Source organism: Herpailurus yagouaroundi, unplaced genomic scaffold, assembly GCF_014898765.1.
Source record: "Herpailurus yagouaroundi ecotype Mexico unplaced genomic scaffold, PumYag 295, whole genome shotgun sequence".
Classification (NCBI taxonomy): Eukaryota; Metazoa; Chordata; class Mammalia; order Carnivora; family Felidae; genus Herpailurus; species Herpailurus yagouaroundi.
Window position 1 is genome coordinate 3,919,252 of NW_024412512.1, and position 13,826 is coordinate 3,933,077.

Genomic DNA, 13,826 nt, shown 5'->3' on the forward strand with positions numbered 1-13,826 from the left:
GGAGGGGGCGAAGAGACCCAGCCCGGCGTCCAGGCCAGGAGGACTAAGCCACACATTAAAGGGAGAAGAGTGGGGCGCCCGGGTGGCTCAGTGGGTTAAGTGTCCGACTTCGGCTCAGGTCATGATTTCACAGTTCATGGGTTCGAGCCCTGCGTCGGGCTCTGTGCTGACAGCTCAGAGCCGGGAGCCTGTTTCACATTCTGTGTCTCTGTCTATGCCCCTCCCCCACCCATGCTCTGTCTCCCTCTGTCTCAAAAATAAACAAACATTAAAAAAAAAATTTTTTTTAAATAAAGGGAGAAGAGTAAGAAAAGCGGAGGAGAACTGCTACTACGAAAGCCGCCGTGCACGCAGAAAACCCTGGAGGAACAAATAACTGAGCGATGCCCCGAAACAGCCTCTGAGCAGACCTGGGGGACTGTGGGGCCAGGAGAAGGCTAGGCAGGAGCAAAGGGGGCCGATGCTATGCGGCACCAGGTCTCCTCACGGGCCCCTGCATCCTGGGAGCTGGGCGGGGGGGGGGGGGGAGCAGGAACAGGGGGGGACAGGGACAGGGTACACCCCCTCTGCATCCCAGAAAGGAGTCGCTGTCACTCCCCGTGCCCGCCCTCAGCGACTGGAAAGGCTCCAAAGCCGTCGGGAGCCAGTCGGAAACAAAAGACATCCGAATGGTGCTTCTACTTTCTAAAGCTACATATGCAGAGAGACCAGAACCACACTACTCGGGAAAGCAAATATAGCACAACCGGAGCACTTTCTACACGACCCGCTTTCACTCAGACAAGTCCTCCTAATACCACGGTGTGAGGCGTGAGGCTTTCGTTCTGCCGAGCAGCACGTGAAGGAAGATGACAAGGGAGCTATGGACGGAAAAGGGCAGAGGGCGAAACTGGGAATGGCAGGCCTACTTCCATAAACTGTCTCAACGAAAAAAGGTGTGCGTGGCAAAGACCATCTCGTGGGACCGAGGCCGCCTGAGAACGCTACTCCTCTGAGTAACACCTCTCACAAAAGCACCACATCCCTTGGCTGCACTTTGGATCTTATCTACGTGCGGTTTGGCAGTGAAGACCGAGACCTCAACACTGGAGACCCTCCCACCAAAGCCACGCGTGGATGAGCTCACTCCACGTGCCGGGGCCCACCAGGGGCCAGGAGAGGTGCTGCCAGACAGACTCCAGCTCTGACGATCGCCGTGCCGAGGCTGACCGCCGGCCCTCGCCACCCTGGCCCTTCTGTCTCCGGGGACACACGAGGCAGTCATCAAGCCTGGGCAGGCAGGAGACCCGCTCAGGGAGAAAGGCCGAGCACCCCCAGGGGAGCCCGCCAACCGGCCAGCCTGCCAGGACCCACTCACCGCCGCCTCTCCGTCTCTCGGATCTCCCGTTCCCGCTGCCTCTGGCGTTCACGCTCCCTTTGCTCTTTGATTTTATCAAATGACAAGATGTCTCTCTTCTCCTTGCTTTCCGATTTGCGATCCTGACTCTTGGAGCTCTGTTTACCAAAATTGGCCGGTTAACACCAGAAAAATGCCAACAGACGCACAGTGAAAGTTACATTTGCGTATCTAGGGTAGACAAAAATTCTTCTGTCCCACGTGGTTTCCGGGAAGGCCCTGCCAACAGAGGGCGTCATGGAAGGGGAAGGGGAGATGACACCCCACAAAACCTACAGGCAGGTTTCTTTAGTGCGGCAGAGCCCAGGACCATGTGTAGTCTGAACAAGGCCTCACAGAGCCACGGGGCGCGTGCATGCTGGATGCACACCTGCATGACGGACCACACTTCTCAGCCGCTGACTCGGGCCTCAGGCAGGCAGCCTTTGAACAGAACAGGTCAAAGATGCTGAACGTAAAAGAGCGCTCCTCATCAGCTCCAGATCATTAACGGGCAACTTCCGTGCCACTCTCATTTCCAGGACAGGGCACGAAACCGTAACTACTGACTCCTATTCCTGCCTGAGGCCTTCAGGGGCCACGACACCCAAGCTGCCCACGATCACTCTCCCAGGAAGCTTTTATAGCTCAGAACGCAGGGCTACCTGCTGACCCACAGCCTCAGCGTCTCTAGAGAATGGACCTGGGAGACATTTAAAAAAAATTTCCTTAGCTTACTTTCTTAATTACCTCGTGTGTGGTGGGAGAAAGACAGGCAGAAGTTTTGAACAGAAATTTTACCAAAAAAAAAAAAAAAAAAAAGAGGACCATCTCATCACAGAAAGATCCATAACCCAAAACACCACGATGACCCCCCCTTTGTCGAGGAGACGGGCAAAGTGACTGGAGTCTGATCACACACACTGTAGGTAGAAGGCAGGGGGACAGACACCCTAAGTGTCCAGGTGAGGGTGCAACCTCGTGCCGAGGCCAGCGCAGCACCGGGGTCTCGGGGTCAGAGCCCCGGGCTCACCACCTCCCACTTACTAGCGGCCACGGCACCGGACGGACGCAGCCACGGACTGTAGCATCCTGCTGCCTTCTGGAAGGGCACTCTGCTAACACCCATCCCAAAGAATGACATCCGTGTCCCTCTGCACCTAGAAACCCACAGTATGCCAAGGGGTGTGCACACAAATGTCCCACCACAGCAGTTCTCAGCAGGGGACAAGAGACAACCAAGCATCCGTAACCAAGAGCCTGGTTAAAACGATCGCGGCTTCCTAAAGAGAAAGGACAACACCTGTGCACCCCGGATGGCTCTCAAGGTCACCATGCTGTGGTCACGTGCTGCACGACTCCATCTGTACATGTTCTCAGAACAACAACATTCCAGAGATGGGAAACAGACAACCGGTGTTCCCAGGGCTGGAGGTGGGCTGGTGGCGTGGGTGTGTCAGGCAGGGGATCTCTGTGGTGACAGGCTAGTCCTGTATCTTGATGGCGGTGCTCACAGCGGTCCACACCGGTAACAGAAAAGTCCTAGCACTACGTAGGCACATACACGCCGGATACCAATGTCACCGTCCTGGCTTCGCTACTGTGCTACAGTGACACAAAAGAAGTCACTGGGGAAAGCTGGGGGAAGGGTACCCAGGACCTCTGTACTATTTCTGCAACTTCCTGTGAAACTACTATTATTTCGAAATCCAGCGTACACGCTGGGTGCTCAGCTGGGTGAGCCTCCGACTCTTCGTTTTGCCTCGGGTTAGGAGACTGAGCCCCCAGTCGGGCTCTGTGCCGAGCGTGGAGCCTGCTTGCGATTCTCTCTCAGCCCCTTCCCCACTCGCACTCTCTCTCTCGAAGAGGAAAGAAAGGAAGTGCGAGGAGTCCGTGTGAAAGCGAAGAGGCTTCTGTCCTGCTTCTGTTGTCATCCTCCTATACGATCTGAAGATCTGAATGTTCTCATCGTGCGCATGTTACTGTTTATTTTTTTAACGTCAGAGTTACTTAGGTGGTGAGATTATGGTTTATCTAGGCTTCCTTGAGAGATTTTTCTATTTTAGCGTCTTTACGGTTTTCACGTACCCCAAAAGGAAAATGACATCAGGAAGGGATGGATTAAAAATCAAACGTTCGTTTCAAAAGTAAGTCTCAGCACCACAAACGGTTCTTGGATGAATACTGCTAGCTCGGCATTCACTGGAAGGGGCCAGCTGTCATGAATGGTTGAGCTGGAACCTTCAGGTGGTGAGCAGAGGGGTCTGTTTTTCGGAGTGGAAAAAACAAAACGAGGAACCACTAGCTGGTCCAGCTACGTGTACCACTTAAGAAATGGGAGGTCCGCTCTCTGACAACGTGAGTCGATTTTCCAGCGGACTCCATTTCTCTTTCTCGTTAACGTCACAGAAGATGAAGCATCGCCCAAAGCGATGCATCAGCTACCACTAGGTTAACCAAAGAGCAGGACCTGCCTTCTGCCTTGAACAGCCTGGGTCCTGCCCATTCTACCCAATGGTCAGCTTTCTGCGAATCGATTCTTCCAGAAGATGGCGTAACCTGACAGAGAATCGGGGTCAACACATCGTGTGAAGTGAAAACATTCGGTGCTGTCTTGAAATAAGTTGTAGAATATTTGTGTCTGTACGTACCATCCAACGGCTAATAATATGCCTTCTGAATACATCAAAGAACTCTTAAAATTTTAAAGGCGAAACAAAGCTGTGTTCGTAGTGCAGATCAAAGTGGTCATTAAACCACCCTCAGATCAGTTGGACCTGAGATGGCAGAAGCAATACTTACTCTCTCTTTTGACCTGCTTGTGGTTTTCACGCTAATGACAGGCTCTCCTTTCGATTTATCCATCACGACTGTCCGTTCCATTCCTCTGCTTCCTTCAGGGAAAGAAACAAAAAACCAGCCATCCATGAAAACCTGCTGAGGCCCCCACTTCCAAAGAGCAGGCAGCACATGGGCTGACCGGGGGCCCGCCAGGCTCCCTCGAGTGACTAATGCTAACCTCTGGAGCCTCTGTGTCTCCTCCTCCTTCCTGTTCTGACACGAAGCACCCACTACCGACACGAGGCACTCCAGGTCTCTGCTCACCTGGAATGAAGCGGCCGGGATTTCCTCACATCTTGCAACATAAATCTAAGCCAAGGTGCGTTCTGCCACGCACACACATCCAACCCACAAGCTTCCTTTACCCTCGCGCTAAATCCTAGCAGCTCCAGGAGAACCAATTTTGATTTTTTTTCTCCTCCACATCCTGAAACGCTCTGCAGAATTCAGGCCCTCATCGCAATCGGACGGTTGGGCTTCCCTTCGTTCATCCACAGCAATAAAGACCTCCAAATAGAATCTTCCCCTCGATGACACAATAACCAGACTCTAACCACCAGGACTATTCCTGATTTGGGGAGGTTTGCCATACTTGAGGAACATTTTAAAAACACGTTCCTCGTGAGACTGCCGGTAAACTGCACCAAACGTCAAAGATCTAATTTGTAACGCTCTGTAATGCGCTGTACCCAGTTCCAATGCTCCAGATGGCTGAATTTTGTTTGTTTTATTGGGGAGGAGAGGAGGGAGGCACAGGGAGAATTGGTTTTATTTTTTCCAGACGACATTCCGCGGAGCCTCATGCAAATCTGAAGGCGTGGAACACGATGAACTTTACAAAATGTCAAGAGGTGGCACGCCCCAAGTGCAGCTACGTCAACGGGTACAGAGGTTCTGAGTTTGCACCGTATCTCCAGTTTTGACTCTATCTGCCTTTAACGCACACGCAGGAGAAGCCTGACCACACGCCTGCATAACTGCATCCAATCAGTTTCAAGAACCAGGACGCGTCTCCCGCGCATATCCGTCTGCACTCCTGCCAAATGTTACGCAGAAGAGCGAGAGGCCTAGTCGCGGGGCTGCCAGTGAGCAGAAGTCACCAGGGGGAGTGTCCCCACGTGTGTGATGTCACCAGACACTCCTCCAGGCCACGTCACCCTGGGGCTGCGATGTGTTCAGAGCCGCCTGTCAACAGAACCCGCGGTCCCCCCGCCCCCCCAACTGAGCTCCTCCCTTCTTGTGGGCACGTGGAAAGCTCTGCTCACCTGATTTGGTGACTCTCGACCGATTTGCAGGTCCTGGTTTCGGCTCATCCTCTTCCTTTTCTTCCTTCTTAATGTCTTCAGGCTTTTTTTCCTCCTTTTTCTCCAACTTCTCTTCCTTCTTAATCACGGTTCTGTTGAAAAACATGGTTACCAAACTTGAGTTCCTGGGACTCAGGCGGCAGCTCACACCTCTTCAGACTTGCACACAAAACCAACCAGCCTGGCGGCAGGCGGACGGACACGACTCTTGGGAAACCGCGGTAGGGACAATATCCTCTTGAGAGGCAGAGCCCTCATTCCCCCGGGAGATCTCTGCCACATCTAGAACCGTCAGGACGGAACTGCAGGCTTGTGGCTATTTTTGCCAACTGCTCGATGCCCAGGGATAGCAGAGCGGCTCACGGGCACACACACGGGAAACTACGTCCGAATGCGCGTTAAAAACTAATTTCAAGTGTTTTGCCGTGTGTGGAAAAAAACATTTTTTCCAAATAAATACAGTATAAAATAGAATGGAGGGGTGCCCGGGTGGCTCAGTCGGTTGAGTGTCCCTCAGGTCGTGATCTCAAGGTCTGTGGGTTGGAGACCCGCTTCTGGCTCTGTGCTGACAGCTCGGACCCTGGAGCCTGCTTCGGATTCTATGTCTCCCTCTCTCTCTCTGCCGCTGCCCTGCTCAGACACTCTCTCTCTCTCGCTCTCGAAGTAAGAAACGTTAACAAAAAACTTAAAAAAAAAAAAAATGAAATAAAATAGAGTGGAGGTACGGGATGAGGACAGGAGGTGGCGGCTTACACGAAGCAGCGGGCCACGGGCCTGTAACAACACGCCTGGTCATTTCTGCATATTGTGGGGGAGTTAAAATGGCAGGCTACGTCCCAGCTTGTGCAGGAACTGCTGTCACATTTCAACCCGGAGGCAGCTTTTTTCTAAGCAGTGAAATAAATCCTCGTCGCCACCCAAACTTGTCTCCCTTATTCCCTAACGCTGTTATCTCGGGCGATCAAATCTCACACTCCTTAAATGCCCACCGTGTGCCAGGCCCTGACCAGGGCTTCCCTGACCAGGTCCCTGCCCTGTCTTCCCTACAACCCAGGCAGGGCTCAGCCTGTTGGAGAAACCTCTCCCAAGGTCACTCTTCCTCCCTCCTCAACTTCCACAGCACGTCGTCTTTAAAATAATATTCACACTTTAAGAAAAACCTCGTTTAAAAAAGTTTGTTTAATTTTTATATTTTAATTTTTCAGAGAGAGAGAGACGGCACGTGCAAGCAAGCTTAAGCGTGTGAACTGGAGAGAGGGGCTGAGAGAGAGAGGGAGAGAATTTTAAGCAGGTGGCACATTCAGCGAGAAGCCTGCTTGGGATTCTCTCTCCCTCTGCCCTGCCCCTGCTCACACTCTCGCTAAAAATAAACTTACAAAGAGTCCAAAGCTCAACCCACTGAGCCACCCGAGGTGCCCCTATTTAAAATTTATGAAAACGTAAATACACACAACAATTGATGGTGTGTACTAGAATCAAGACCTGTTATTTGGGGGTGCCTGGGTGGCTCAGTCAGTTAAGCATCCGACTTCGACTCAGATCACGATCTCACGGTTCCTGGGTTTGAGCCCTGTGACGGGCTCTGTGCTGAGAGCTAGGAGCCCGGGGCCTCGTTTGGATTCTGTGTCTCCTTCTCTCCCTGCTCCTGTTTCTCTCTCTCCCTCTCCCAAAAATAAACAAACGCTTAAAAAAAAAAGTGTGGGGGGGGTGGCACCCGGATGGCTCAGTCGGCTAAGCGTCCGACTTGACTTAGGTCATGATCTCACAGGTCGTGAGTTCGAGCCTCGCATCGGGCTCTGTGCTGACAGCTCAGAGCCTGGAGCCTGCTTCAGATTCCGCATCTCCCTCTCTGTCTGGCCCTTCCCTGCTCATGCTCTTTCTCTCCTTCAAAAATAAGTAAAAACGTTAAAAGAAAAATAAAAAAAAAAATTTTTTTTAAGCATATTGGTTTCACAAAAACAACAAAGCCAAAACCCAAAACACCATACGTGTGTCAACTTACTCAAGGAACTTCCCTGTGACGGCCACCACGGGGCCTTTCCTGACCATCCCTGGGCTCCACCGCCCGTGTCTCTGCTGAGTGGTGCCTGGGTAGCCTCACAGCCTGGCGTCACCGGGACGGCACTAGAACGCTGCACCGCAGCGTCTCACCTCACGTTCGTGTCGGGGGACACACACAGACGTGGCTCCCTTCCACGGCTACGCAGTCCATGTCCCTTCCCTTCTGACAGAGGCGGAAATCGTTCTGGTGACTACGTGACTCCAGATAAAGCCGTGACGAATCACGGGTGACGCACGGCCCTCGCTATCCCGTGGTGGCGCCTTCTCTCTCCGAGGAGACCCCTCCCGCTGTCCTGTACTCACGCGGCACCTCCCACACGCAGAGGAACCTCTCGGTAATGAAAGTTAAAAATGTAATTTCGAAAACACGAATGCATACGGACACAAAAAGGCTGGAGGGACACACAGGAAGGGGCCACCCTCGGGCAGGGGCTGGTGCTGGACACGTGCGTGTGCTTTCCAAACGGCAACCGCAGCAAACGCACCACTCATCCGAGACCGTGAAGACGAGCCACTTCTTCGGAAAAGTTTCTCTCCTTCGCTTAGACTACCTACTGAACCTAGAGATTCTTGAAAGGAAAGGTTAATGAAGGTGTTCACTGGAAGAAAAAAACTGTGGTTCAAACATACTGTGAATTCCTCAATCTCCCAGTCAAATCACTTCAAGGCAGTGTGGCTGTCAACGGCCCCGAGTTCACTGCCCGCCGCTACCGACCCCTGGCCTTGTCACTTCTGAGCTGGGCTGCTGTGTGCCCTTCAGCTAGGCAGTCCCCGACCCGGAGCCTGCTCCCTCTGCGACACGAAACTCTTCCAGGGACCAAGGGAACCACCCGATGCACGCTAGCCAGTTATTAGCCCCTTCCTTTCGTCCAGACACATCTCACTGGGTGGTCAGAAAAATCACTGAGCGAAATGGATTCCCAAACACCAAGAAGACCAAGAATTCTGAACAGCTACCGACATCTGACAGATACGGTTTTAGAATTGCGGACAGAACAGGTCTCTTTGGAGAAGCTGCTGACAGAATCGCTGGTCTCGCTTGTAAACACACGAAGGCTACTCTGACACCTAGTACTCACGGGTCTACAGACTAATTTGGAATGAAGAGCGGCAATTAAACTGTTAAAAATGGAGTTGAACTTAGGAGCGTTAACGATGTCCGCACCTTCGCTCGACGTCCATCTTCTTAACATAAAAAACAAAGGCAAAACTGAATCACTGAGACGGACAGATTTCTCAGCAACGGGTTCAATCTGCAGGGAGAATGGCCCCAGGTGTGCAAGAAGGTTGCACAGACAATATGAACGCACCGTGCTGGGCACTAAGAACTGTACCACCATCAAGCACCTCACGGAAGCCTACCTCCTCCAGGAGATAAACCTGTTAACTTTGAGAAAATTTGTAAGCAAGCAATGCCTACTCTGAATGACCCGTCTGTCCCTATTTCCATCTTGGTTGAAGATACAAATCACCTCCTTCATAGATGGCAGCCAGACCCACAGTTCCCCAACTTCTGTGCCAAGGTACCCCTCAGGGTGCCACAGTGAACTCACAGGTGCCCTGAGGTACCAGATATTTTTGAGGGACACGGTAATACCTGACGGTGGTCAGACACCACACAAACTACTAGCTCGACGATATTCTTTTCGGTACTAATTCAGGTTACGTTCCTTTAGATGACGCTACGTGTTTAAAAAGTGGCTGTGATAAAAAGCAGGAACTGAACGAAAACCAGTCTGGATCAGGAAACGATTCCAAGGTTTGAGAGACTGTGCAAGGACCCAGAACATTAACAGTGAAATAAAAATCATTCTTTCGGGTCGCCTGGGTGGCTCAGTCGGTTAAGTGTCCGACTCTTGGTTTCGGCTCAGGTCATGACCTCACAGCTTCATGGGTTCAAGCGCCACGTCAGGCTCTGCAGTGGCAGAGCGGAGCCTGCCTGGGATTCTCTCTCACCAACCACCCCCCCCCCCCCATTCCCTCACTGGCACGGTCTCTGTTTCTCAAAATAAACAAAAAAATTACAAAATTATTATTCTTCCATTTTGCGTGTCATTTTTTTTCCCAAACAGATTACTAAGTTGTTTAGACACAAACGCTTATTAAGGATCCTCCGAACACATTTGTTACAGTTACGCGTTACTTCACTCGACAGCTTTACAGAAACAATACTCAAGTGGCAGCAAGATGCACAAATCGGACACTTCAGTGAGAAGCTGGAGAGGCAGGCTGTCCTTGGAGAGGAGGAATGACCCTATGGCTGTCACCTGCCCTCTTCCCGCCCACTCCCAAGAGAAAAGTTAAGAGAAAGGCAACGCAGGGCTTCCACTCACAACCGTGAGATCAAGACCTGAGCTGAGATCAAGAGTCGGACGCCCCACTGACTGAGACCCCCGGGCGCCCTGAGAAAGGTTTGAAATCACCACTTTACTTTTCAATTTTGATCTCCACGGGATGATGTCTGTCAACACTAGTTAGTTTTTCCTTCTTCACTTCACACTCTTTTCTGTCGGACAGCTTTTTCCCAGCCGGTTCATTTTTGGCCTAAAACACAAGACGGATAGAAATGGCTCACGGTCCAGGTCTTCTCGCTTGTCGGCTCCGTGGGTTACGGCAGGCAAGAACGGCCTCACCTTCTCGACGGAGATCATTCTTCCGTGAAGCTCAGTTCTGTGGAGATGGCTGATGCACTTTGTAGCCTCATCAGATGTCGACATGGTGACAAACCCATAGCACCGAGCTCCAGGACTGCGGGCGTTGGTCACCACTTTGGCCCCGACAACCTTCACGAGAAAGGGCACGCTTATTCTCCCGCACAGATCACCACACAATCTGTCAAAACTGATGAGCAGTTAATTGATCATCGGAATTACTTCCACTACTTTTTACTTCTCCACAAATTGGTGGTTCTCCAGGACTAGTTACGCAAGTGGTTCTAATCCATCCCATCAAAATACAATTGTTTTCGATGCAAGATCGGCCCTCGGAGTGACAAAAAACAAACAGGAAAAGCTAAAGACATTTAAACTTCACCAACCACAACTCATTAATTAATCAAAAGTCCTTCCCACTTGGATCATTTTCTCCAACTGGACTTCTACTTCCAGACAGGCTGGCGCACCAAGTAATTACCCTCCGGCTGCCTGAAACTAGAAAACTAGAGGAAAAACAGGCAACAAGGGTTTTCGGACGCCGCACACCAGGCCACACGGGATGGTGACCTGCAAGAGAGGACACGCGGAGCCGTATGGGTGCCTGGGCTCACTTCCCAGAAGTACCTGGCCACGGGCAGAGAGGGGCGACGGCCTGCGGAGGGGTGAGGGGCGGTATCCCGGAGCGGCACACAAGTCAACGTCTGAAACAATCGAGGCAGCGAGAGCCCAGTATCGACAAGGGCAGCGCCGCATAAAGACCGCTGCGGGGTGCCACACACCTGTGAGGAGCCCACGGGCGGCCAGGGGCGAGAGAACCACCCGTAAGAAGAGAGCAAGCAATCCCCACGGCTGGGCTGATCGGGGCCTCAAACGATTCACTTTTTCCAGAGTGAACCCAGCAGCTGGAATGGAAAAGCTTGCAATTCACGGGGCACGAGGCTGAGACGCCAGAAGGGTGCCGCCCCCCGAGCCGAACTGACCTAACCAACCTGCTCTGACCTAACAAAGCCAGACAGCAAATCTGAGGAACAAATAAGTGAACTGTGTCCCAGCAAAAGCTCAAGAACGCTTATAGGGACACACGAATAACTAGAATACATGTAAATCACAACGTCTGACATCCGATCGAAAATAACCAGGCAGGCCCAGAAGCAGAAAGGGACTCTAATGAAGAAAACAAACCAACCAATAGAGAAAGACCCAGAAGTGACTCCATAACAGAATCAGTCAACAACGATGTTAAAATTATTTTGGCTATATCCTAAACCCTCAAGAAGCTGGAGAAACCACTCAACATGCCGGGTAAACATACAGAAGGTACTTGAAAATACCCAACCCGGAATTTTGGAGCTGGAAAATACATCAGAGGAGACGGACAGCAGACCCTGCAGAAAAAAGGTAAGGGAACTTGAAAACATAGCAACAGAAGCTACTTAAAATAAATGGAGGAAAAATGACAAAACACACCAAAACAAACCACAGCAACAGCAGGCTTTACTATAGCGCATGGGTCGTCAAAGGCAAGAAGCACAGGAAAAACTTAGTGGATGAAACCCCAGAATATTCGTGGCAGCGAATCGCTCCAAGCCAGTGATCAAGAGAATCTTACAGGTAAGCCAGAGGAAAACAGACACCCGTGCCCTAAGGAACGAAAGTGAGACCCATAGCCACAGGTCAGATGACATGAGCCGGAAGGAAGGAGGCAGCACTGCTGTCCAGGAAAAAAAAAAAAAAAAAATCAAGGAACCTGGAATTTGGCACCCGGCAAACAGAGTTTTCCAAATGAAGGCAAAAGAATGACACTCCCAGACCCACAAGAGCAGTGGAAATTATCACTGGCAAGCCTGTACCTTAAGGAAGGTTTAAAGATAGAATAAAATAATACCCAACAGGAACTTGGATGTCAACAAAAGGGAATAAAGAGCACCTCAAAAGATACACACGTAGGTAACTGAAAAGTCCCTGTTTTTTCTTATTTATGTACCTCTTTAAGGTGTAAGCACAAAGCATATTATACACGTAAATAAGCCAATAACGTACTGCGTTATTAAATAGAAAACAGACCACGATGGCAAGACCAAAAAGGCTGGGAGGAAAAATGGCGGTGCGCTGTTACAAGGTTCGCACGCCTCCAGGGAACCAGATTATCACTGAAGGGATAGACTGGGCTAAATTGAGTCTTTTTTTTTTTTTTTTTTTAAGTTTATTTATGTATTTTAAGAGGGGTGAGGGGGGAATACACACAGGGGAGAGGGAGAAAGGATCCTAAGCAGGCTCCGCACTGTCAGCGCACAGCCTGATGTGGGGCTGGATCGTACGAACCGTGAGATCGTGACCTGAGCCAAAATCAAGAGTCAGATGCTTAACTGACCGAGCCACGCAGGCACCCCAAGTTGAACCTTGTAATAGAATTCCTAAATGCGGCTACCAAAGAGAAATGTTATAGTTCAACCAATAAGTGAAAAAAAAGAGTCAGAAAAAAAAAATACCTTGAAACAAACGAAAAGTAAATACACCACACAATAATTATGGCATGTAGCAAAAGCAGTGAAGAGTGAAGTTCACGGTGATGGAAGTCCACATCAAGAAACAAGGAAAAACTCAAATAAACAACTAAATTTTACAACCTCCAGAAACCAGGCCACAGTAACACTAGTCCCATACACGAGTTACAGCTAGGGCAGAACTAATCATAAAAAGCACTCAATGCAAAAGGCAGCAAGAGAAGCAAGGAGGCCAAGAAATAGGTCAGAGAGAAGACAGAGCCACAGCAGACTCAAACTCCACTATGCTCGTGCTCGTGTTACACGTGAATGTTCCCATGGGACGTGCAGAGCCCCGAGGGGAGAGCCCGCACCTACTCGAGTGCAGAGCCCCGAGTCTGGTCCCGACCACCTGATTCAGGTCAACGTGAGCAAGTCCTCTCCTCTCTCCGGACCTCAACGTCCCCACCTGTGCGATGATGGTGGGGGTGGGGTGGAGGAACGTTCCATCATCTCTAGGTTCGCAGCAGACTCGGGGGTCCGTGTTCCCGCCCGCGGGTGTGGAGCAGCGCTGCTCTCCCAGTAGAGGAGAGCCCCGCTCCGTCCAGAGCACCTCACACAGGGCCAAAGGGGACTTTCTGGAGGGGACAGACGTCACTTCTCTCAGACGAATTTCCCATTCTTCACTCTCCTCAAGGTCAAGGGGCCGAGCCCATTGTGGGGTCACGTGACTTCCCCACCAAACTAAGTACCCTTGCAAGGACATCGCTTCTGATGGCCACGAGAGCAGAATCCAAGACAACCTCACCTGTCCCTGTCCCCTGGCCCCGCCCTCTGCCCCCCACAGCAGCTTCCGATTAGGTGATCCAAAATACAGACTTGTCCCACCACAGGGCCTCCGTGCCACTGCTCTAGTCCACAGCTGAGACCTGTGGGCAAGGTCAACTCCAGAATCACCCAGGCCTCACTTAAACAGCACTTACTCGGCAAGGTGCGCCAAACCCCAGACCCACATCTAAATCTGGTGTCCCTCCCAAATGCTGATGGCATGCTGTTAACTTCCCTGAATAAACCCATCGTTTAGGCTGTTTACTTTTTTTTTTTCAAT

General features: G+C 51.1%; 1 protein-coding gene across 1 annotated transcript in view; it reads right to left on the reverse strand.

The window, feature by feature from the left end:
- The window catches only part of SAFB2 (scaffold attachment factor B2), a 32,616-nt gene that overhangs the window by 6,191 nt on the left and 12,599 nt on the right, over positions 1-13,826 (reverse strand). The window contains exons 10-14 of the mRNA XM_040461611.1: positions 10,215-10,364; positions 10,013-10,125; positions 5,482-5,612; positions 4,178-4,269; positions 1,358-1,494 (exon numbers count right to left, since the gene is read on the reverse strand). Of these exons, the coding sequence (XP_040317545.1) occupies positions 1,358-1,494; positions 4,178-4,269; positions 5,482-5,612; positions 10,013-10,125; positions 10,215-10,364 (623 nt within the window). The remainder of the gene's footprint in view (positions 1-1,357; positions 1,495-4,177; positions 4,270-5,481; positions 5,613-10,012; positions 10,126-10,214; positions 10,365-13,826) is intronic.